This window comes from Thunnus thynnus, chromosome 16, assembly GCF_963924715.1.
Source record: "Thunnus thynnus chromosome 16, fThuThy2.1, whole genome shotgun sequence".
NCBI lineage: Eukaryota > Metazoa > Chordata > Actinopteri > Scombriformes > Scombridae > Thunnus > Thunnus thynnus.
In genome coordinates this window covers 6,586,508-6,611,829 of record NC_089532.1, presented here as the reverse complement: position 1 = coordinate 6,611,829, position 25,322 = coordinate 6,586,508, and the positions used below count along the sequence as shown (strand labels likewise).

General features: G+C 40.6%; 2 protein-coding genes across 8 annotated transcripts; one reads left to right on the top strand and one right to left on the bottom strand.

The window, feature by feature from the left end:
• Positions 1-542: 542 nt before the first annotated feature.
• On the bottom strand, positions 543-7,254 carry coa8 (cytochrome c oxidase assembly factor 8). Its single transcript, XM_067615316.1, has 5 exons — positions 6,985-7,254; positions 4,282-4,479; positions 2,705-2,768; positions 2,350-2,440; positions 543-695 (listed from the first exon to the last, which is right to left on the bottom strand). The coding sequence occupies exons 1-5, from the start codon at positions 7,108-7,110 to the stop codon at positions 575-577; spliced, it is 600 nt and encodes a 199-aa protein (XP_067471417.1). The 5' UTR covers positions 7,111-7,254; the 3' UTR covers positions 543-574.
• Positions 5,705-24,182, top strand: bag5 (BCL2 associated athanogene 5). 7 transcript variants are annotated; one of them, XM_067615312.1, is made up of 4 exons: positions 5,773-5,828; positions 7,600-7,674; positions 13,577-14,473; positions 15,353-24,182. In XM_067615312.1, exons 3-4 carry the CDS (start codon positions 13,611-13,613, stop codon positions 15,891-15,893), a joined length of 1,404 nt encoding a protein of 467 aa, XP_067471413.1. In that variant the 5' UTR covers positions 5,773-5,828; positions 7,600-7,674; positions 13,577-13,610; the 3' UTR covers positions 15,894-24,182. The 7 variants fall into 7 exon arrangements, with proteins under 7 accessions (XP_067471410.1, XP_067471416.1, XP_067471413.1 ...); XM_067615314.1 differs by having other exon boundaries at positions 5,798-5,840; XM_067615309.1 differs by lacking the exon at positions 7,600-7,674 and having other exon boundaries at positions 5,705-5,828.
• The last annotated feature ends 1,140 nt before the right edge of the window (positions 24,183-25,322 follow it).

Sequence of the window (25,322 nt, the reverse complement as noted above, 5' to 3'; positions counted from 1 at the left end):
AAACTCACTATTATTATCTGATAACACAGGAGGGTTTTCAGTGATATCTGCAACATCCTTTTTTTGTCTTTTGTTCTGTTTGTTTTTTCTCCTGTTTTCTTTTGCACAAGTAAATATACCAACATATACTTATATATGTAATTGTATTTACATATTTACCACAATCCCTACTAAACAGAAGTTACACAACAAATGACATCTTCCTCTGGGCGTCTTCACAACTCATTCTTAAAAATGTAGTAACATGTCCGCCTGAGCAATATTGGGTTTTATAGTAAAGTGCAGGCAGGTGTGAACAGATTTAATAAATCAATTTATCTAATAGATGCTTCTATTGAAAACTGTGCTGATGGGAAACTCCTTAAGATTTCCGAATATTTTTCTCCATAATTACAAGAAAGCAGAGACCAAATAATTCAAAACAACAGCTCATTAAGGAGAGATAAAGCAGACAAATCTTCATCAGATACGAGTCATAGTTTTCCAATTCCTGCAATTAAATGCTTCTAAATAATGGATCAAAAATAGAGCCAAACACTTGATGGGAGGTTAGGAAGGTAGGGTTTATTTATCATTAGGTTGTAGGAGTGCTGTTTTTCTTGCTGTTGTGTTTATGAGAAACAGTCCTCCAGATGTTGTGAAGGGCGACTCGGGCCATGAGAAAAGTGATGGTGAAGTTACGTCGATACCATTCCCTGTGAATAAAAAGAAGAGAATAAAGAAGAATGAATCCACTGACATGACTTAACAGCTTTAACAAGTATGCTGACCTGTAATACACAACAATATATTCTATTATAGAAAAAAAATACATCTTTACAAAAGAAGTTAAACGGTTGTACTTCATAAAAGTTTCTCTGGATAAACCGTCAGCTCAATATCTTAAATATTAACAGGAAATACTGGACGGGAAAAAGAACAGTGACACCTTAAAATGAGGGCAGTTAACTTGTGTTGTTAGTGAATACATAAATGATAACTTAGATACTTCAATTTAAGATATAAAAGTTACATATGTACTGTATTTACATTACATGGAGCCGAGGTTTGAACGTCTCTCTCTAGCGCTCCTTTTTTCACTGATGACACTATTGTTTATGTCACGTTTCATGTGAACAGCTGAGCGTAACACTATGACTTCACTATGCCTTCCAGAAGAACCGTTATCCCCGTACTGAAATGATATCGCGTCTCCCCATCGCCTTCCCCTTCTGTGACAGCCAGCTTTAAATCGGCCTTTGAGTGAAACCGTTCAGAACAAATATAAACACATTTGATTTCAGACGTGGTCCCACACACATTGCAAGAACCAGTTCTGAGAGACCATAAATCAAACTTTAGGACTATGTTTCTCAAGCTTAGATGATAGTAATCAGGGTGCAAAATTGACTTTTTTGTCCACCGGCCAATTGGCTGGTGAATATTCTAATTTTACCAGCCCCTCAACAGATTACCACTGTATTTTAGGCTGGTGAGTGAAGTAAATCTACCGGCCACTTGCATATTTTACCAGCATTTGATTGGTGGCTGCTGCTAATTTTGTGCCCTGGTAAGAATTATTTGCCCTTTAATGTCATCCCATCTAAACTACTTTACCTCCTTTTCACCTGTCTTAGCAAAAAAACCTCTGCATTGTTTACAAGTGGCCTGAAATGTTGCTGCAAAGCTTTTGAACAAGTCCTTGATACGGTCAAATGCGACAGAGATCTTAATCTCTTTACACTCGGCTCCCCTTCAAATTCAGAGAACAATTCATAGAGAATTTAAAAAGCAACCTGTTCAGATTATTTTATGTCTTTCTTTTATCCTTTGAAGTCGGCCGCCTTCAGATCGATATCATACAAGACTGTACTTACATCATACAGTGAGCTTTTCACATGTACAATAACATTCTTAGAGATTTTTCTATACTAGATGATGATTATCTTTCCGTTTATCTTTCAAAAATGCATGTAACAATACTGAAAACATGTAAACTTAGAGAAAGCAATAATACTTTGGGGAACAAAGGGGCGGTGACAGCTGTTATTTTTTGATTTACCACAACCTGAAACAATAAGAATATCAAGGAGACAGTCATGTAATCAAACTCAGATTATTTTATAACCCACATGCAGAGAAAAACTAAAAGCAGTTGCAGAGGTGACATGTGTGGGCAGAAAACTTCTCTTCTTTTCCAGAAGATTCACTTACAGAAAAATACCACTTTGCAATGCTAATTCATGTTTGTTGTTCTCTACACACAAGCTACAGTATGCAACATTCTGGGAGGGAGACGTACCCAAACACCCACCCACCCACCCACCCACCGGCATCATGGGAGAGACGCTCTGCTGCGAAACAACTCACTTGTTGTAATTTGCATGTCGTGTTCTGTTTTTGTCCAGGAAGTTTTTGTAAAACACGGCCATTTCTTCGCTGTTCAGGGACTGACGTCGTCCTGAGGGGGAGAAAAAGCACAACGGACAACGTTATACTCTCATTAAGATTCAGTTCCTTATTTTTAAATCAGCAGCTGTTACATAAAGAGATTCATATTCACTGTCTGTCAAAGCTTCTACTGAGCAAACTCATCTAAAAGCAGAGCGTACAAGAGAATCTTGTTTTTGTCATATTAACCTGTAAGCAGTGTGTTTGTTGTGCTAATGTGTGTGAACCTGTGAGTAAGACACCAACAGTGTGTAGAAGAGCTGCATCTCCTCACCTTGCTCATCACGCATAGGCAAGCCTTTGGCCTTCAGTTGTGAGATGATGAAAGCATCTTTTTGCTGCAGAAAGCAAATTGAAAAAAAAAGAGAGACGGTGAAGATCTGTGTTAAACAGCTGAAACCTCCAGAAAAAAATAATACAGTAAGTGGACCTTGAGTTGGGATTGTTTTGTCAAACTACTATTTGCATTGTGATGAGCTGAACTTTGATGCTTTATGCAAATAAGAAGTCCAAAAAGTGGTATGGATGAAAATATAACAGCTACAGAGCTCAGATCCATCTCCATGACAACTGAGCGAACTGTGTGTTGAAAGCTCCAGAAAAAGCTAGTAAGTGGATCTTGAGTTGGGATTGTTTTGTCAGATGTATCTTTGTTGTTAAATTCTAGAATTAAGTGAATAAGAAAGAGAATCGATAAACTTCACTCCTCCTGAGAGCAGAAAGCTGTTGTTGTGCGATGCTGCTCTCTGCTGGTGAACATAAGGACTTACACACAGAAGAGCTCAACATGCAGAGGACAGGAACATCTGCTGACATTACAGACCTGATAAATAATGATGACAATGATTGATCATGTAGGAAAGCTCAGAGGTCAACTGCAGGCCGGTAGCTCCGGAGCTACAGTCACAAATCAGCCTGTTTGCTGACGCAGGATCGGCTCCAGTTCATCTGCTTAATGTGATTTCTCGTCGCTTTGCCTCCAGACTCCACTAACCCCGATATTAACACAGGAAACCTGGTACTTCTTGACGTATAATGTAGGTAGTTCCATTAATTTTCTGTTTAATTTCAGTGATACAATACTTTTCTTGTATGTATGTAGTGTAAGGTAACAGGTTGATACCTTAAACTTAAAACCTGCCTCTTAAGCCTGAGAATGATTTATAGACATTAATTCATTTTATTTTTATTCACTTTATTGTATTCATGTTGTAAAACTGTATTTTATCTTTTATTTTATTATTAATATTTATTTTAATCTTTTTTTTAAATCTATTTTATCTATTTTTTAAATCAAAGTTTTATTTAACTCATTATTATTATTATTATTATAATCATAGCTTTTAAATCCATACATGAATCACTTTGATTGCACTAACCTGTATGAAAGGTGCTATACAAATAAAGTTTGATTGATTGATTGATTGATTGATTGATTGGGATTTGTACTACCTGGCAAGCACTACAGCACGAGCGCTGTTCTTCACTTATCAATTTTTTTTAAAATCAAAGTATTTCCATTAAACAATTGATCAGTATATATACACTGTATACACACACACACCCTGTAAAGCAAATTATTTTCCTGTTTTTGAATTTTTTTGACGCCTTTTTGCTCTTATTCAGGACAGTATACAATGTTTTTGAATGTGTTATGAAGGCTTAATTAACCAGGTGCTACACCGGACTACATCAGTCTTCTACTATTGATCACCATGCAGCACTAGTGAACAGTCATCCTCACATGCTGCCTTCTTTTCACACCACCAACACCTTCAGAGGTTGAATTAACTGCTCTCTACGCTGCTGAGTCAGATTTCTTTTCTACTGGAGGAAATATTTGACTCGTACCTTTCTGAAGGTGATGTTCTGCTTAGTCCAGAACTCGTGGTTCCAGTCCTCCGTCTCCTGCCTCAGGTGTCTCAGACGTTTCTCCAGCTCTGATTCGTTCTCAGGGATGTGATAAACGATGGGCCGCAGGTTTGACAGCGGGTTCGGCGGACCGATCCAGTCATGTGTGGAGCTGGCTGGTGGTCTGGAGGTAGATCTCTACAGAACAAGATAAATAAGACATGTTGGATAAGGTAAGATGCTGCTGATAAGTTCAGGATCCGTCTTGAAGAGAAAACATTTCTTCGATAGAGGAGATCAAAGGAAAGTCTTGCACCAGCCGCTCTGATCAGCAGGAGCAGAAACTCCACTGTACTGAGACTTTCTTCTGTACATGGTCCTTTATAGTGATCAATTATTTACAGTGCTGCTTTATATCAGAAAAAAGCAGCAGTTGTGGTTATTAGGGACGAACTTAGATTCATATTTTGAAAAGTGTACAGTAAAAACAGCACATCTCTTGTTGTTATCCCACATTTTCTCCCTCCCAGCTGTGAAATCCCCACATGACCTATATCTTCCTACGGTGGCCCTGAGAGCTCAAAACACTGCAAGAAAATAAAACACATGCAAATCCAACCCGATACAGAAAACATGTTTCTCAGTTTGCCCATGTTTTTATTTCTTCTTTCTTCATTTGCTTGTGTTTTACATGTTTTCACAAGCTGCAGCGTGTTGAGCTCTCAGGGCCACCGTACCTTTCCCCTTCATATACGCATCAAAGAAATGATGTCACCTCTGTGTAACAATCTGTGTGTAAAAACAATGTCGACAACGTGACATAACGAGAGTTTGAGTTCACACGTTCAACAGCTGTCAGGAGCTGGAGTTTCATCTACTGATAGAATAAATAATACGACTGAATGAAGATGACATGAATATTTAAACAGATCACAGAGGACCAGAAAACACATTACACCTATTATAAAGTCCTTACACTGGTTTCCAGTCAGTTTCCGTGTCGATTTTAAGATTCTTTTACTGGTTTTTAAAGCATTTCATGGTCTTGCAGCAGCGTATTTATCTGATGTGCAGCAGTTCGACCCTTCAGGCCTTTCTGAGTCTTTTAGTTGTTAAAACTCCTCACACTGGCTCTTGATTGTTTATTTTATTTAATCATTTATTTTATTGTATTCATGTTTTTAAATATTTTATTCCATCTTCTATTTTTTGTATTGTTTCTATCAAATTCTTAACTAATTTTAGATCTGTTTTACTTGTTTTTAGAAAACGTTAGAAAACTGAGTTGTTGCACAGAATTTATTAAAACACTGTAAATATTAAAGTGACGATCTAAAGACAAAAGGGAGGTTGCCGCTCGGCAGGGAAAGACCAATTTAATTTAAATAGCTGCGTCGGTACAACTTTGTACCCAAACTGATGTCACGTGGGGTTTGATAAGGAGCTGACACACCGGAGCCTCCTTATCATTTCTGACCAGACCGCACGATGGGAAAAGCAGCGAAGAAGAGCAGAGCTGGTTCCAGGACCGGAGCGTCGGGCAGAAGGTAGATTCAACGGTAAACACGCTCATTCAGAGTCACTGAACTCCCGTTAATATTAAACACAGCATGTTCAGAGTTATTAGTCTAGAATGTAGGTCATATTTGTGGGAAAACTAATGATGATGATGATGATGATGTTAGTACACAGTACAACTTTGAAGTATTTAGCGCACATTTTATGCTACTTTGTTCTTTGTACTTTATTACAATTTCAGAGACCAATATTTTACTTTTTACTCCACTATTTGACAAGTTAGTAATTAGTTTACTAATTAATATTCTACATACTTACAAATTAAACTACCCAACTGTACATAAAGTAGTTAAAAAGAGTTAAATCGATTAGTTGACTGACAGAAAATGAATCAACTGTTTTGATAATTGATTCATAATATGCTCTGCAAATCCAACTCCATACAGAAAACATGTTGCTCAAAACGATTAAGGGAAAATGTTGTTGATCGATACTTTTAAGCAACATTCAGATTGAAGGAGTTTTTACTCAATATTTCTGCCTCTTCTGCATGTAGGGCTGCAACTTACAACGATTTTCATTATTGGATTAATCTGTCGATTATTTTCTCTATCCATCGATTGTTGTTTAGTCTGTTAAATGTCAGAAAATGGTGAAAAATGTCGATCGCTGTTTCCCAAAAGCCCAAGATCACGTCCTGAAATGTCTTGTTTTGCCCACAACTCAAAAATATTCAGTTTACAGGAAAATATTCACATTTGAGAAGCTGGAATCAGAGAATTTGGACTCAAAACGATTCAATTGATTATCTAAATAGTTAGCGATCAATTTAATAGATGGCAACTAATCGATTAATCGAGCTAGCTGCATGTTTACCCCCAAAGGTAAACGGTAAATGAAGTATGAAATGAGAAGAAGACTTGAAGCAGAAGAGTCCCTCTAATCACACACATATATTTATTACTATTTCTCTTCTATTTAAACTATTTTAATGCACAAATTGAAGGAACATGTGACAAACTTGATTGATTGATTGTAAAACGAAGAGATGGCAACACACACATGCTGGTGAAAGAGGAGCTGGCGTTACTTAACGCTGCTTCTGAAAGTCAAATCTTCAACCTGGAAATGTCATGTTGCTGATAATATTCATGTTATGAAGGATTATCGTTCAACTGTCCGAACCTGCGGTGTTTTGTCCCGCTGTGCCGCCTGACTGGAGCTGCACTGCCGGCTGCTGCTCGCTGCTCGGAGGCCGAAAGGACTGAAAAGCCTCCGAGTTAAACATCCCGCCGCTGCTTTACACGCCATTTATATCAACTGACACTAACCGTCGTTTTTAACGGCGGTTTGTAATCGTTATAACCGAGACATTAACGTGTCAGTCAACATTGCAGCTAATGTCGGTGCCCTTCTGTGTTCCTTACGAGCCGTCCGGTCACGTGAGTCCAACCATGAAAGGGTACGCTCCAAAAAGTCACCGACACAGCCCTGTTTGAGCCGACCGGGAGCGATTTCCGCTATTTTTTATTCTATTCAGCAGTGTTGGAAGAAATATTCAGATTTTTTACTGAAAGGACCAGTGTTTAAGATTTGAGGGGATCTGTTGGCACAAATAGTGGCAGAAATGGAGTATATATATGTAGTTTAATTGGTGTATAATCACCTGGACAAGCCCTGATCTAGGACTTCCTGGTTTCACTCAGGTGGGTCATCTGACGCAGGTTGTACCGTTTATTGTTGCCTTGCTGGGAAATTCTGAAAGGGGTGGGATTTTCTTTTTTTTTTTTTTGCTTAAAGCCTATGAAGAGAGATTGATCAAAGCTCCAAACAAAACAAGCCCTGATCTACAACATAGGAGGTAGCAGCTGGTTGGTAAGTGTTTTTGAAAGTTTGTTGTTGATTCGTATTTAAGCTGTTGTCAGGTTTTGTTGGGGCAGAGTAGCTCTTGGTTTCACTCTCTGAATTTCGACAGGTGAGTCTGCTGATGCGCCCTTTACTTGAGTATTTTCATTTGATGCTACTTTATACTTCCACTTCACTACATTTCAGAGGGAAATATTATACTTTTTACTCCACTACATTTAGTTGACAACTTTAGTTACTTTTCAGATGAAGTATATAAAGTAGTTGAAACTAGCTCCACCTCCAGCAGCTACAACAGTAACACTGATGCTTAAGTATTAATAATCTAATGATGTCATATATAATAATATATCAGTCAGAGGGACCAAACCACTACTTTTACTACAATCAAGCTCATAATACTTATGTATTTTTACTGCAATACTTTAACTACATCAAGCTGATAATAGTGTATACTTTTACTGTAGTAGGATTTTTCACGCAGGACTTTTACTTGTAATGGAGTATTTTTACATTGCTGTATTAGTACTTTTACTGAAGTAAAGGATCTGAATACTTCCTCCACCACTGAAAGACTTAAAATAAATTAAGTTGATCGCAGCACCTCCACCTCCTGCCGCCTGCACTCCACTTAGTTTCCCCGCCCTTGCAGCTAGAGAACAACCGGCACTCCCGTATGATTAAATGGAGCGCCGCTAATGTTGGACAAACAAAACGTACACTCTGTTAAAAAACTGTCAAGCCGTCCACTCGCAAGATAACAACTTTGTGTGTTTTCACCTACTTGTATATTAATTTATTACACGTTAAATAAGTATTTACTCACATTTTTCATCAGCTGAGTCCAACAAACTTCGATGTGAAAGCTTTTATTTAATCCTGTTAAGCAAAGAAAAACTCCGTGTTAGCTCATAACTTACTGGTGAGCCACCGGAAAGTAACTACGAGAAGGTAGCTAGGTAGGCTAATGTTTAGCTTTAAACAGAGGAGGTGCGCACTTTCCCGCAAAACTTCAGATGGCTGTACGCTGGCTATGCAGGTAAGGACGAAATTATTTACGTGGCCAAGTGTTTGGTGGCATGTTTAGACCCGAAAAGCTGAAGGTATTTGGCCAAGGTGGGGCTGAGTCAGGTGATCATCTGTAGCCTAGCATGACAGACAATGGCATTCACAGAGCAGTAGCGGAGGCAAACAGGGTTCAAATGCTTCTGTTTGGGATTTAAAACGACTATTTAAGTGTTTTTAAATGCTTCAAGAACATTTCTGAGTGTATAGTAAGTTGTTTTAAAGCGAGACTCAGTGGAGGAAACCCTTCTGGTAGCCTGTGGGAGGGGCGACACCAGCCCGACCGCAGTCAGTCAGTCGTCGGGTGCTGAAGCTGACCGGAGCATCATCGCTCCCATCCCGATATTTTTTACGGGGGGAATTATCCGTTTGGATGCCACTTTCCCGCACGAACCGCCCTGCTTTTAGCTGATGGAAACAGACATCCGCAAAAATGTGCGCGAATGTGTTCGGAGTTTTGAAAAGGTGAGAAATAACGATGGTTTAAGACACGTCTGCTGCTGCTGCTGCTGCTGTTGCTGCTGTTGTATGTGTATGTGTGTGCGTGCGTGTGCGTGTTTGCAGCTGACAGCTTCTGGAGATGCATTGAGGTGTTTGAGATATATGGAGATGTGGTATGTGGTCATCTGCATGCACTCACAGATATAGATACCTTCACAGCCAATTGACCAAACTGGATTTTCCAGGGTGACATAATGCGCAAAGCCGTGCAGGACCCGGTGCATGCAGGCAGCCTGGAGCTGGGGAAGGTGCCTGAACGGTTTTGGGCAAAGATTTAAGCAGCAGGAGGGGTGCTCGATGCATGTTACCTCCAGCTCAGTTAGCTTTAGTGCATCATGCTGTGTGACTCATGGGAAGGAAGACTGATTCCTACTAGCAAGCCTATTCTTAGCATTGAGACATCAGTCCTTTCTCTTGTCTCTCTCTTGGATCAAACTAAGGGGATGAGGTGTTCGCCAGGCTGGAGTGGATTTCGTTGAGATTATCCTAATATAAAGGCTCAGATTTATAAGCTCTGGCCTGGCATGCGTTCATCCACTATTCTGGAAATGCCCGTCCCCCCCTCGCCCTCTTACATAAAAGTACTTTAGGGAGCATCTGATACATAATCCAGTCTATTCTAATAAGTCTTATTTATTCTGTGAATAACAAAACATCATATTGTTGGGGCTGCAGCATTCATATGCAACAATCACATCATGCTTTCAGGCTCCTCTGCTGTTAATGACAGGCTGTCTCATGATGTAACCGCTCCCCTGAGCCATGTTCTGTTGCAAAAACTAAAATCCGCTCCTTTTCTTAATCCTGTACCATTCATCCTGTAGATATTTAAAAAAAAAAAAAAAAAAGTTCACTTTGATGTCGACTTGGCGTTTTTTTGGGGGGGGTATGATGGAAAGAATTCCCTATCATTAACAGTTTTCCTGATCTCTCTTTCTTTTTCTCTCTTTGTTTTCTAAATCCAAAGTAGATGTTTGTAACGCTGGATATTTGTTTTATCCCACAATCTATCAGACCTAAGAGCCCGATCTTTATAGGAGCCACAAAAGTAACCCTGAGGATGAAAAAATACCTTTTCGGCAGGTGAAATTTCAGGATGCACGCTGTCACGACCTCCTCGTGACACACGTCATCTCTTTAAAACTACAAAGACCGACCTGTATGCTGTGGCTTAATTATCTTAATCAACTTAGAGAAGAGCACAGAGCTATCACGACCTCCAGGTACTAACATCAGTTTTAAATGTCACTTAAATAAATCAATGCTATTGTTTTCATAAGAATACCTACAAATAACCAAACTAGGGCTTCATTATTGAGTAATCTGACCAATTATTTGGTCAATAAAATTCAGAAAATAGTGAAACATGCCCATCACAAGCTTGATAATTGTTTTGAGTCATTTTCTTAGTGTCATTTATTTGGCAAAAATGCCAAACATGTGAAGGTTTGAAGCTTTTCTGTGTCTTACATGATAATAAACTGAATTTCTTTTGGATTTTTGACTGTCGATCAAACAAAACGAGACATTTTAAAGCTCTGAGAAACCATGATAACGGGCATTTTATTCTATTTTCTGGCATTTTTAGAGCATTTTATGTCTTTTTATTAGATAGCAACGGCGGAGAGATGACAGGAAACAAGAGGAGAGAGAGACGAATGTGACATGAAACAAAGATCCGCCACCGGAATCAAACCATGGACGTTGCAGTTATGTGACGTGTGTCTTTTAGCAGCAGACTACAGGAATGCTCCGACACTGTTTTATTACATTTTAGAGATAAAACAGTCGATCAATAACGAATATAATTGTAGTTACAGCCCTAACTGATTGTTTTGGCTCTAATGAAAGAAAAGCCTTAAATCGTCACATTAGAGAAGCTGGAACCTGCAAATATTTCGCATTTTTGCTTAAAAAAACGACTAAATCGATTATCGAAATAATTGCAGATTAGTTTTCTGTCAATTGACTAAAAATTGCAGCTCTCCTCTAAGAGAACCCACTAACATTTGACTACTGGCATGTTTTTTTAAGTTGTGTTGAATTGGGAATACGTCTCACATTTCGAGGCACCTGTGACACAGTTTATGAGGCAGTTTGACCGAATCCTCCCACGTTTATGTGGAGATTCACTGAAACCGTTTTTTTGGCTCTTGATCACCTGTGTTCATTTCCTCCTCCAGTATTTAAAGCTTGACGGACAGGCAGCATCCTTTTTTTTTTTTTTTTTTTTTAAATGTGGATTAGAGAGCTATCATCTTCCCGTCAGCGACGAGCCGGATAGAAACGCACAGCGATACTCAGAACGGTTGTCATGTGGGTGTTCTTGTCGAGACGAAATGTAGGTTAACCTCATTCATTTCCTTGCACGGTTGTAAGGACACAGAATTTTACATGAATGTGTTATGTGGGCATTTGTTCTTGTGCTGTCTTTAGCTGGTTCTCCTGATCTGGAGTCGTGTTTTAACAAGATATAACAGAAGACTAAAGAGGTCAAGGTCGAGAAAAGACCACAGTGTTCGCTCATATCACCATTTCCTCCTGTTGAGTGCATTTATAGGAACATAATTACAGTCTTTAACAGCCTATACATTTATTATCATCTGTAGTTAATTAAAATCATTGACCTGTTGGTTAAAACTCTGTTGCACCTGTAAAATAGGATGCAACTATGATTATTTTCATTATTTGTCTCAGAGAATAGAGAAAAACACCACAAAACCCAAAATGACATCTTCACATATCTTTTTTTTGTCTCACCAACAGTCTAAAACCCAAATATATCCAGTTTATAATGATATGAAACAGAGAAAAGTAGAAAATCATCACATTTGAGGTGCTGGAAACAGAGAACATTTGGCATTTGTGCTTGAAACCAGAGCTGCAACGATTAGTCCGTTGACAAAAAAATAATTCTCACCTCTTTTGATAATCTAATAATGGTTTTAGTCATTTTTTACACAAAGATGCTCAACATTTGCTGGTTTCAGCTTCTCATAAGTGATTATTTAGTGCTTGTCTGTGTCAAAGTGAATATCTTCAGTTTTGGATTGTTGGTAGAATAAGACAAGACATATGAAGACGTCACCTCTACCACTGTAACGTGCATTTTTCACTATTTTCTGACATTATTATCTGGTGTAAAAGTGTAACGTGTAAAATCTCTGGTAAATGATTTCATTGTTAATCGTCTCTGTTCTTAATGAGCTTTTAGAAAATATTTATGCCGTCATCTTGGACAGGTCTCCCCTACATTAATGGGACTTAGCTTGTTAAATAAATCTGAAATTAAAACATAATTGAAGGTTTGGTTGTGCTGGTTTGTAGCCTGTAGTCTAGCCAATACTGAATATTTGAGGCTGATGTTGATATTTTGGGAAGTTTTTTATTTGTTTGATTGGCTTTTTCACATAAACACATGACAATCAATGCTATTTTTATTTAATTATTTAAAACTGTGATAGTACAAACTGAAAAACACACTGAGCCCAACATTTTACAGTTAAAAAATGAGCGTGTCAGCGCTTTCTGGTGAGAAAACCTAGTTTGGCATTTTCAGTAATTTCTTATAATTTATCAGCCAAAGTTTACACCAGTACTGATAAATCTGCTCTAAGCTACTATCACCCAGTTTATCTGTCTAGCTCTACTGGTCAGGTACTGGTTTTTGGTGTTAAAACACTGTAGGTCACCTCTGACATGACGGTTATCATCCAGTCACATAAATAAAGCTTTTCTTCTCTTTCTCAGAAGTAATCTCATGTGGATTATTTAAATGTATTTATTTAGTTTAATGACTTCATCTTTCAGGCTGGATTTTTGACACGTTAAGCATGACATTCTTCTCTCCAACGTAACAAGTCTTCATGGCTGAGGTCAAAAGGTCACATGACTCTGAACGACGTGTGTGCTTCACCCAGGAATGCTGATGCTTTTGTTCCCACTGGAACTGTGCAGAAACTGTACTTTTGTTCTCGCACGCCAACGCAGGAATGCCGCAGCATTTACATGTAATTACACGTTACGTGCGACAATGTGGCTTCATTAATAGCCTTTATGTCCGACCGCATTGTTGTAAATTCCTCTGGACCTGATTTAAATGTTTGGCTGAGGTTACTGAGCCCGTCTTCTCTGCCAGCCGCTTTGGCGCATATCCAGACATTAGTGGGAGGTCCTATTCAAGCGTTGTTGGCTGTGAGAATGTGAAAAGAAACTTCTGAAGTAATCCAGTCATTCTGGCCGGTGGACAGTGATGTAAGCTCCACTGACGCTCCGTTTCTCTCCGCTCTGAATTGTTGCTTATTGTTCTGACTTCCGTTCATGCCATCTTTTTTTTTTTTTCCAGCCTGTTTGGGAAGCCCTTTGATGGAGGGAAGAGGATGGACCATGGCGGCTCGCAGCAGCAGCAACAACATCCAATGGAGCAGCAGCAGCAGCCGTATCATCCGCAGCATCCGGCCATGATGCGTCTGTACGAGGTGCAGAAGGAGGTGGCCTCTCTGGGGCCGCAGGTCTGCACCTTCAGCGGCCTGCAGAACGACCGCGAGTACAAGCGTCTGGAGCGCGACCTGACCCGGCTGCTGCTGGAGGTGGACCAGGTGGACACGGAGGGCAAACTGGAGCTGCAGGGGGGACGAAAGCGAGCGGCACAAGAGGTGGAGGGCCTGCTACGCTACCTGGAGGAGAACGCCACCCACCCGTCCCGTCTGGCCATCGAGCAGCTGAGCAACGAGGCGCGGCGGCTGGTGGACGAGCGCGTGGTGGCGCCGCAGCGTTCCGGCGGGGTGGCCGAGATCAACGACGAGCTGGTGGACGCGCTGCAGCAGCTGGTGCTGAGGCTCACCCAGGTCAAGACCGAAGGGAGGGTGCCGCTCCGCAAAGCACGCTACCGGGCGCTGACACGCCTGTGCGCCGTGCAGGACGTGATCGAAGGGCGCACGCAGCAGCAGACCCTCTCCCTGCCGCTGTCGGGGGACACCCACGAGGCCGTGCACTGCATCAACCAGGTGATGGTGAAGGTGAGCGTGGCGCGCAGTCAGCTGGTGGCTCTGCTGATGGGCCTGAGCGGGAGGGACAGCTGCGCCCACCTGTCACGCATCCTGACGGAGATGCAGGTAGAGCTGGACGCTCTGGATGTTTCCGGGAACGCGGCGATCAGAAATTACCGGAAACAGGTTGTGGAGGAGATTAACGGGCTGCTGAAACATCTGGACCTGGAGGGGGAGGGAGACGACACGCGCAGGTGAGCGTCACTCAGGGCTGCAGCTAACAGATATTTTCATTACCAAAATAGTTACCAATTAATTTTCTCTTGATTTATTAATTGATTAATTAAATTTCTGTAGCTGCACGAGAGCAACTAGAGCAGATGTCGACTCTGCATCAGAACATGTTTCTCAGCAGGAAGAACCACATCACTACAGAAGCTACCAAGTAGTTTAATCTTTTATTTCATGCAGCCTAGTTCGTTGGCTTTAATTACAGTAAAAAAAAAATAAAAGGTTTACAGATGAAGTTTGTTTGATAAAGTGTGAACTGAAAATCACACTAATAGAATTCAATGAAATATAAAATGTTAATGCTTTAACGCATTCAGGACGACGTCTCAACATTTTCATGTTTATTTGCTTGTAACTGTCAGATGTTGTTGCAGATTAACACAAACTACCTCCCTGAAATAAAACATCTCAGAGAGACCTCCCTGCATATTTATACTGACATTAAAAGTTACTCCCGTTCATACTGTACTCTGGAAGCGTACTTAGCTTTCTTGTAGTAATTGTGATTTTTCTGGCTGCCGTGACGGAGCTGCTTCGCCTCCTCTGCTCCTCGCCTCAGCCCGGCACAGCTGGCACTTTGAATCACCACACCGCAGACATTTTCCCTCCCGACACACACAATCATTTTACTGCAGCTCACTCAGGTATCAGGAAGTTATATTTCACAGTCCAGGTACCTATCACCATGATAATGATTTAAACTGCATCACTCAGCCCTTTAAGTTCTGATATTTGGTGCTGATTCTGATATTGATGCTTGTTACGGGTTTGATCATCCTTTTTCTGAATCTACATTATATGTTTAAAGTTTCAAAGCAGTGATCCAGTGTTTGTTTCTTCAGGTACGACTTGGCTCAGAACAACTCCATCCGCGAGATAGAGGCGGTGCGAGCTCACGTCTCCCACCTGCGAGAAGGCGTCCTGCGGCACTGCGCGATGGGCGACCTCGGCTTCAGACCCAAAGCCGAGCTGCAGAGCCTCCTCACGCACCTGGACCAGGTGGACACGGCTAAGAACCCGTGTATCAGAGAGGCCCGCCGCCGCGCCGTGGTGGAGGTCCAGGCCATCATCACCTTCCTGGACCTCCGCGAGGCCCTGGCCCGCCGTCAGCCGGGCCCCAGCGAGCACCCATCGCACCGGGCCGTGTGGCTGGTCCTGGGGAGCCTGTCGGACCTCCAGGCCCAGGTTCTGGGCTTCGACGGCAAACGGGTCGACAAGAGCTACATGATGCTGGAGGAGCTGTTGACCAAACAGCTGCTGGCGCTAGACGCCGTGGACCCGCAGGGCGACGAGATGACCAAGATGGCGCGGAAGCAGGCGGTGAAGTTCGCCCAGAACATTCTCAACTATCTGGACATGAAGACGGACGAGTGGGAGTATTGATTGACTCATTGATTGATTGATTGATTAAAAAACCCAAACAATCACAGTGGTAGCCGTGTTGCTAGGTGAGTGGACATCGCTGCAGGAATGAAAGGAGCTGATAATGTGTATAAATAAAAAATAAAAAAACTGGTGCGTTATCGTTCCACAGGCTGAACTCTGTAAATATTGACTCAAATCCCCAGAATGCACTGCAGCAGCGCTTTTCTTTTGTCTCTTTGTGGTAGTTGTGGCCGAAACCTGCTGAGAAGTCAACAACAAAGAACTCCTTTTGTGAAACACACTTTGAAATTTTTTTTTGTGTGTGTGCTTTTTTGAAGATTTTCTTTTTGAATCTCCCGTATGTATGTGTGTGTGTGTGTGTGTGTGTGTATGTGTGTGTGTGCGAGTTGTCGTCTGTTGTCGCCGTGTTAGTGTTTGGTTGATGAAGCTTGCTGCCAAAGCACTAAATAATGCCTGTTAGAGTTGTCGTATCCTCCAGACTGCACTTGATATTGATAAATTACCCGAGTGTGATGGATTACTTAGCAGGGGCTTCCCCCCTTCTGGCCTGATTAAGTTGAGTGTCAGTTGTTAGTGGAGACAGCTAATGTATGTGTTAAATACAGTGACCTAATTTGGGAGAGTCGTCCACTGATTGTTATACCTGTCGGCCGATTTTTAGGGTGTTAACATGTCAAGAAGTATCAAAAAACACCAAATTATAAGCGTTTTTTCCTTTTATTTTGCTGCAGTTTGTATCGAAAGAATCAAATTCGCTCCGATTCTGTTTAGCAAAGCAGATGGTGTGAACAAATATAAAACAGGAAGTTAATTTAATCTGCTGTAAAATGTGCTTTTATACAATTTAGAACGTTTCGGGGGGAAAAGTGAGATTTTTAGAAAGGTGAAATATTGGAAGCGGAGGCAAAAAAAACATGGCCTGCTTAGTGAAGCCAGGCAATCTGTGTTTAAACAGAGCTGTAATTAGAGGGAGAACAGTGGGAGTTTGCATTAGTGATGTAAGGTCACTCTCCACCCCTGCGTGACCCTGTTTATCCCCTCAACATTTGGTACGTGTCTCTGGTAACGCTCCAATCCACACGACTGTGGCAAGCTCCCTAAACTCTGGAAACCGCAGCTGTCACGGGCAGCCGGTGAGATGACAAGACAAAAAAACAAAAAGAAAAGGCGAGCCGTGTTTACAGCTTCTCCCCTCCCCTGCAAACAGCCGCGCAGAAGCATCGGTAAAGTTAAAATCTGTGTGCAGATGTTGTCTGCTGAGGCGGGATGCTCAGCCCAGAGAGCAGGATGTTTGAAAAGATAAAAGTACCTTTCTCCCTCTGCTGCTTGTGTAGCTGTTAGTCTGTAATATGTTAATGTTCGTTGTGACTGTGTATAGTCGCGCTAGGCTATAAATGGATCAGGTTTGAATTCAGAGATGGAGGAGAGGAGGTGAAGTTTTCGCTGTTGCTGCTGCTTTAGGTTTTTTTGTTTCTACCCCCACTGCTTTCTACTGATGGAGGAGTGCGACTGTTAGTGGTCCCCTGGGGAGGAGGTAGAGGAAGAGGAGAGGAGGCTGCGGCGGCGGCGATATCCACTGGATTGACACATCAAGGCTGAAGCTCGCAGGGCCGACAGTCGGGTCCTGTGCGGTAGAGAGTACTGACGGTGATCGCAGTCGACGGAGCCTTCTAGAAACTTGTCAGAGCTGCTGCTTGAGACGGTGGGAGGGAGGGAGGGGAAAGGACTAGTAGAGAAGTCCAAATCTCTGTGCCTTTATTTTCACCCTTCCCTTTGACTAGTTTTTTGTAAAAGCAGCCTTGTAGTGCAGCGCCGGAAGATAAAGAGCAAGCAGCTGCCCGTTTTGATACGTATCAATGCACAAGAATGAGGAACACTGAATGTGTTTACAGAGAGCACCTTGGCCATTATCAGCCACGAGAAAGTTGCACTACTTAACAGAAATTGAGGCTCTTTCAAAATCATTTCAAATTTATTCTCTGATAATCATCTAAAGGTGGTGGTATCGTGGTCAATAATTTGTGGTAACACAGACTGAAAACGCTCCGTGCAGCAGGCAACAACAATATCATTCGCTTTGTGCTTTCACACTGCAAACAACCTCGCTGAGGAAGCTGCTCCTTTGCTCTGAAGTCAATTAGACATCAGTAACTGAAAATCAACCGACAAAACAGAGTAATTACTGGCTCTCCTTCAGCAGCCGCTTTGGCGACATGAATTCCTGCAGCCTTTTTAAATAAAAGTGGAAGCAGCAGCAAACCAAACAATAACACTTCGTTTTTATTAGCTTTTCTGGAGCTTTCGACCATATCTCATGATCTTTATTGGCAGATGGAGTTTGCCCAGTTGTCAAGACAATGTGTATTTATTTATTAATTTATTATATTAATTAACTTCAATATGATGTAAATGTGTCATCTGCAGGTTGATGTTACACATTAAAAGAAACACAAAAGACAAACAAAAATCAGACAAAATAACAACAAAGTATGTAAATGTTGTTTAAATTTCTATTTTTCTGAGCACTATGAGGAATTTAAAGCTGCTTTAATCAATATTTTTCATTAACAATAGATCAAATTAAGCATCACAGATAAATAGCGCGCAACTCTACAGTTCTCCTCGGCTCTACGGAGCGTTTTAACATCTTTCAGCTCATTGTTTTGGTTTTACGGCCCACAAATTTACTGTTTTGGTTCAGTCTCACTGCTCTTATCAGCGCCATTTGCAGCAACAGGGAGCAGTTTTCAGCAAAAAGCTCTAATAATATATAATATATATATATATATATATAAATCTACTGTCACTACACTGTCACTAAAGCAACTAGCTGGTGGAAACCAAAACGGAGCTAAAAGGAGAGTGAATATTGGATTCATTCATCAAGTCCAAATGAATCTTACTCCATGTTGGACGTGTAAATAAACAACTGTTTGCAAACAAGTATCATATCAAATTTATAAGATGATTATACACCGAGCACTTTATTAGGAACACCTGTGCAATCTAATGTAATCCAATACAACAGCTCTGCCATAAATTCAACTTCTACATTTTCAGTTTTTGTTGACGTCAGAAATGTGATGATTCTACTTTATGTTTATTATTGAGGTCGTAGTGGGTGGTGGTGATGTACTGGAGTGCGTTATATTGAAAAGTGTTTCTAATATTTTGTCCACTCCATTTACATACATGTGGAGGGCAAAATTTCAGGAACGCTTTATGTAAAAGTGGAATTTATGGCAGAGCTGTTGTATTGGATTGCAGCAGATTGCGCAGGTGTTTCTAATAAAGTGCTCGTTAGTGTAGGTGAATGTTGTGTTAACAGCTTGTTTTGCTGCCCCCAAGTGGCCAAAAACAGATAATGCAAGTTTAAGAATGGGAGACAATTTCAAGAGCGAGATTTGAAACTTTACTTTTAAGCAAACATGGACGAGAAATCCTTAAAGTGCTCAGAAAAAAAACATGGAAATTTGATCATCTACATTTCCATGACAACTGTGCAAACCTGATGAGGATCATGTGAGATGATAGAAAGCACTAGAACAGCTGTCAAATGGACCATGAGGTGAGACTGTTTAGCCATGAAACGAAAGGTTCGTTTGGCCGTTATCAGTTTCTCATTTGGTTTACACTTGCCAACTGAACCATCGCTCATGAAATAACAATACTTCTGTAAGGAAATCAGTCTTGGCCGACGTTTCTTGGCTGATGAGATGAAGCGTCCATACATCAGCCGAGTGTCTCTGTGGGAATGGTTTTCCACTGGCTCGTTGATGCCGGTTGCTTGCAGTGTGAACGCACACTAAAGGGTCAAATGTCTTGATAGTTTCTCAGCAACAAGACACTGAAATGTGATTAAAGCAACAACACAAAGCGAAGCAAATCTTTATCCCTCATCACAGCTGCCCAGCAAGTTGAGTCCTGTGTATCTCTACTTTTTTGAAAACACAAAAACATATTTCAATGAGCTCCCACAGCCCCTTTTTATCTTCATTAAACTGCTATTGGAAACATTTTCTGGCACAAAGCCTGCAGCTCATCCTCCTGGGTATGACGCTGACTCATACGGGAGATGAATTAGATTAAAGTGTTCATTAAACATCGTCAGTCTGCCCGGCTGGCAGTCGTTGCAACAGATGTTTTTTCTCACAGTGAACCTTATGATCTCTCAGACCAAACCAACCCGAACACACCTTAAGTTCACATGCTCTTTTTTGTATGCAGTAATATATAAAGATGTACAGTTGGCTGCATTTCTATACATTTACATTCTTTTAAACAATTTATCAAACGTTTTACACTGTATAAAGAAATGTTATTTTCATTTTTTTTTTGTCTTCGCTCTGGCGTCAGAGTGTGTCGATGCTTCTTTTTATTTAAAATTCAGTATTAGTGGCGCCTCCGTGTGTGGGCGTTCTGGCAAGAAAGCAAACTGGCTCATCAGTGCAAACATAATAAGGAGGATGAGGATGAGGAGGTGAGGTGAAGCAACATTTTCTAAATGTTTTACTGAAGGTTTTTGTTCGAATCAACGCCAGACCTTTAAAAATGATCCCTGTTGGTGTTCTGGTCCCAAATACCACCACTGCACCTGTAATACTGTGCTGTTTGTATGCGGACGCTGGTCCCCAGGAGATTTAGATCTTACAAACCAGTTTCACTTCAGAAATAATGGGGACTGGATCAGATAACAGTATTGTAAAATCCACTTTGTTGGATTTTTGTGGCTTTACGCCCCGGATATTTTTATGTGTTTAAACTAGAAAGGAAAGCGCGTTTTATAGGTTTGAAAGAAAGGCCGCCACAGGGGCACATGTATTTTTAACTGCCATGTTCTTGCATGAGTGAGATGATTTTGTCAGATTTGTACAGAAGCCAGGTGTAGAAAAAGTCAAGAGGGAAACATTTTAAAGGACAAAGCTGGTGATAATCTATATTTTTTGTTACTGTAAAACAAATCCCATGAAAAGAAACAAAACCAACAATAAGTTAGTGACTTCTCTAACCTGTCTGTAGCTCTGTAAAAACTTCCTAAAACAGCTGGGAACTGTAGTTTTTAAGCAAACGTTTCTCAAACAGGAGGAAACGCTGCGTTTGTTGGGGACTATTTTCAAGAGCGGATTAATCCACATTTGGTGCTTTAGTGAGTATCTCTGGCAGCTGTAGGATTGAGTCAAATAAAACTACAGTGTGTGTGTTCATGGTAATGAAGGATCCAGTGCAACGGTGTGACTCACTAACGTGTTTTTGATAGTTTTTGGTCAAAAATGGAGGTTAATGGTACAGAGGAGTAAGATAAAGACGAATCGGATGGCTGATTTATGTGTTGACTGCAGTGGAACTGAACACATTCACACTAACAGTGGACACAGAGATGTTTGGGTTAATCATGATCAGCAGTCGCCCTCTCTGACAGATGACTGTGTGAATGTGGAAGTTATTTAGTCTATAAACACGAGTCCCAAATTAATCATGACGCAGGTTTTCACACAAAATCACAAGAACGTAGCGCATCTGTCCGACCTTTAAACCTATGACTTAATCCATCAAATTCCATGATTACTTTAATTTTAATCAATGTAAAAGCACAATTTAAGCTACTAAGAACTCTGAAACATGTGATTGTTTAAGTGGAATTTGGGCTACGAAACGTACTAACGTTATAGTACCAAGCTAACAAGAGAACTGCGGGGCGGCAGCTCATCATCAGCCCCGTGTAGGCAGCTCGCTCGGTCTTTAGCGGAAAAATGAGGATTTAATGGAGATTTATTGAAGTAAAATTGATTTCATGGAGCAGAAGTTTGTCCCATTTTTCCAAAGTCTGATAACATCTCACATCACAGTAAAGAGACGTCTGTAGAAACTGGACTAGCAGTTCAATTCTTCTAAAAAATGAAGTTTAGTAGATTTAACCTGTATTTTAATGGTATGTTCAGACTATATTTCAAACATATAACTCCTTTTACTGGATTGCTGGGACTTTTAGCGGCAAAAACATCCAAACTGAGATTATTTTAAAAGCACTTTCAGTGTTACATGCAACTTTACAAACGAGGCGCCACCCAGTAATGGCGCCTCGGCTACTTCCAACCCGGATTCTTCTATATCAGACAATACTTGTTAGTAGATCAATCCATTGTTGGTTTTGGTTTTTTCATGAGATTTATTGACAATAAGAAAAACAGAATATCACCAGACTTGTCCCTTTTAAAAACTGAGCTAATTCTTAAATTTCCATGTGCTCTTGAACAATTTTGGACCTGTTTTTAAAAACCAGTTGTTGAATGAAATAGACGTGGGCATGTTGGCTGTGAAACATTTCACTTCTTCCGAAAAAAAAAAAAAAAAGGACATCAAATATTGATTAGAAACTAAACTGATAGGTGGTTTGGATTTGATCTCTTTGAACCAGTATTCAAAGTGAATACTAAAATAACGTTTGATATTCAGCTCCTCCCGCATGTATTCCCAGTCCTCTCTACACACTGCCGGGCCGCTAAAAGCAGCTCAGGGTCGTCTAGAGGATCTGAACTTGGTGGCACTTCAGTCCATTAGTCAAGAGTTTAAAAGATTCAGACCCAGTGGGTATTTGAAGGCGGCTGTCTGACTTTTATCAGCCCTTTACGGGGCGATGCATTTCCTGTACGATGCAACACAAAATAGGTTGAGTGACTTGCAGATTCAGAGAGGATGAAAAGTTTAAAGATTTTCCTGCCATAGAGGTTGAATGTAGTCATCGAGGAATGTTTTGTCTTTGTATTTCATTGTACCAAAGTTTATTTCAATAAGGAGAGATCTGGTGGACATAAGAAGTGAGACGGCAAAAGAAAGATTTCAGTGATGATAATGTGATGATTAATGTGGTGAAAGCGGGCGTTGGAGGGTTGTACTAATGTCAAAAACTGACTGACAAACTCTATATTTAAAGAGTAACTTTGTTTTTGAGGTGCAACAAACATTTAACCAGAAGAGGTCAGTGAAACGCTTTTGATGTTGGTGTTCAAGATCAGCAGCCAGTTGCACCAGCTGAACATAAGTTCAAGTGTTAAGTCAACACTAACAGTGATGGAATGTAAGCAAGTACATTTACTAAAGTACTGCACTTAAGTATTTCCATCTGATGTTACTTTATACTTCCACTCCACTACATTTCAGAGGGAAATATTGTACTTTCTACTCCACTACATTTATTTGACAGCTTTAGTTACTTTTCAGATGAAGATTTGACACAAAGGATAATATAACAAGCTTTTAAAATACAACACATAGTTAAAGATGAAACCAGTGGTTTCCAACCTTTTTGGCTTTTGACGTCTTACAAAAAGCAGTGTGTAGTCGGGGTCACATTTCACATGTCTATGAGTTGTTAACAGCTCCACCAAAAAGTGATTTTTCCCTCTAAACTTCTCACATGCTTTCATTTCAATAAATGTTCAAATGATCCAATATTTCAGCAAAAATCAAAGATTAGAGAAAAAGTCCAAAAACTGAAAACAGATTTGTGTATCAGAACTTTGTTTTTTCTTCTTTCCTCTCCCATTAATCATCTCATGACCCCTCAGATTTATCTGCTGACCCTTTGGAGGGGCCCGACCCCTAGGTTGGGAACCACTGGACTAAACTAGCTACCTGTATATAAAGTAGTTGAAACTAGCTCCACCTCCAGCAGCTACAACTTACACACTGAAGAACATTTTTCTTTGGCCCTTCCATTGTAACCTTTCACCAGTTCAACAGTTAATAAGGAACAACTCAACACTAAATGTTGTGTCTTAAGTTTATGTTAACTTGTATTAATGAAACCTGTTTTTACTAAGGTGTAGCGACTCTAAGCTACGTTTGAACTTACACACAGCTGGTGCAACCGATCACACAAAGCGTGACCGATCACTCAGAAATGGTGAAATATGAAAGAAAGAACGATTAAGAAAAGAACTTCCTTATTGAGCTTTAGCAAAAAGTTTAGCGCACTTTTTTTATGTTATTAAGTCACTCTTTGTTATTAATCCTTGGCCTTTTTTTCTGTAAATGACAGGAATGTGTTCTGGGAATGGAAAAAGGTGTTGCATTTCTTTTTCTTTCCAAAATCAAGTATGTTTTTCTTAAGTCGTCTTTAACTGCATTGATGGTGACAGGCTTTTGCTGTTTTCTCCTCCGAGACGCGCTTGTACAAAAAAGCACACTGAGACTGAAAAAAAAAAAAAAGTTGTGTGAATGCTCCTTGGATGGTTGTGTTTTGAATTTGTATTCCCACTGCAAAATAAAGACGGTGTGTCTTGATCAGTGTTATGTTAATGTGTTTTTTATTCCTGAGTCTGGCAGCTCTCTGTGACGACCTGACAAGAAGCTTTAAAGGCGATCACAAGCCGTACAAACTTTAGAAATGCCTACTCAGGGTTATTTTAGGAAAACATACAGTATCACCAAGGGAGGTTGGATAAAAGACATTTCATGCGCCACAAACTCACTCCCTGCTGCGGATGTGCATTAAAATTTTAGCTGACGTTCTCATCCAGAGCGAGCGAGGGGGATCAGTGTCTCTCGCTCAAGGGCGTTTTGACAGGACACATGGCTGCTTCAGGGATAGAGAAGTTAGAATAAGTTTGCAGCATGTTTTGTTGACCCCAAATGGTCAAATTAATCAGTTATAATGCAGATTTAAAGGACCAGTGTGTAGGATTTAGTGGTATCTAGCCTTGAGGTTGCAGATCCCCCTCACCCTCATCCTGCAAGCGTGTAGGAGAACCGGTGGCCGTGAAACTTGAGAAAAACACAAAAAGCCCTCTCTAGAGCCAGTGTTTGGTTTGTCCATTCTGGGCTACTGTAGAAACATGGCGGCCTCCATGAAAGAGGACCTGTTCCCTCTGTAGATATAAAGGGCTGATTCTAAGGTAACAAAAACACAACAATTCTTATTTTCAGGTGATTATACACTAATTAAAACATACTTATATTCAGTTTCTGCCAAGTTTGTTCTGCTAGATGCCACTAAATTCTACACATTGGTTCTTTAAAACAACAGTCAGGTGTCCAAGTGACCACTGACGCATGCTTTTCTTGCTGTAATCATTCCTCCTGTTCATACTGACCATTAGAAGATCCCTTCATAATGTTCTTACAATGTAAAGTGATGGGGGATGGTGTGCAAAAATGTATTTAAAAGTTGATCTGAGGTTAATATGAGGCTCATATATAAAGGAAATTGCTTCTATACAGTCTCATATCTGACCATAAAGCCTAAGAGCTGGTTGCAAATCCTCCAAGTTGCTAACAGACGTCAATAAAGGTCGTAAGTTCATGACACGCCTTAAAGCGTCCAGTTTTCTCAAACATGTATATACATCCCCATGCTGATGATTGGACACAATTTAGGGTTTTTCCAGTGATGATGACACCAGGGAGAAAACCGGACCGAGACAAGAC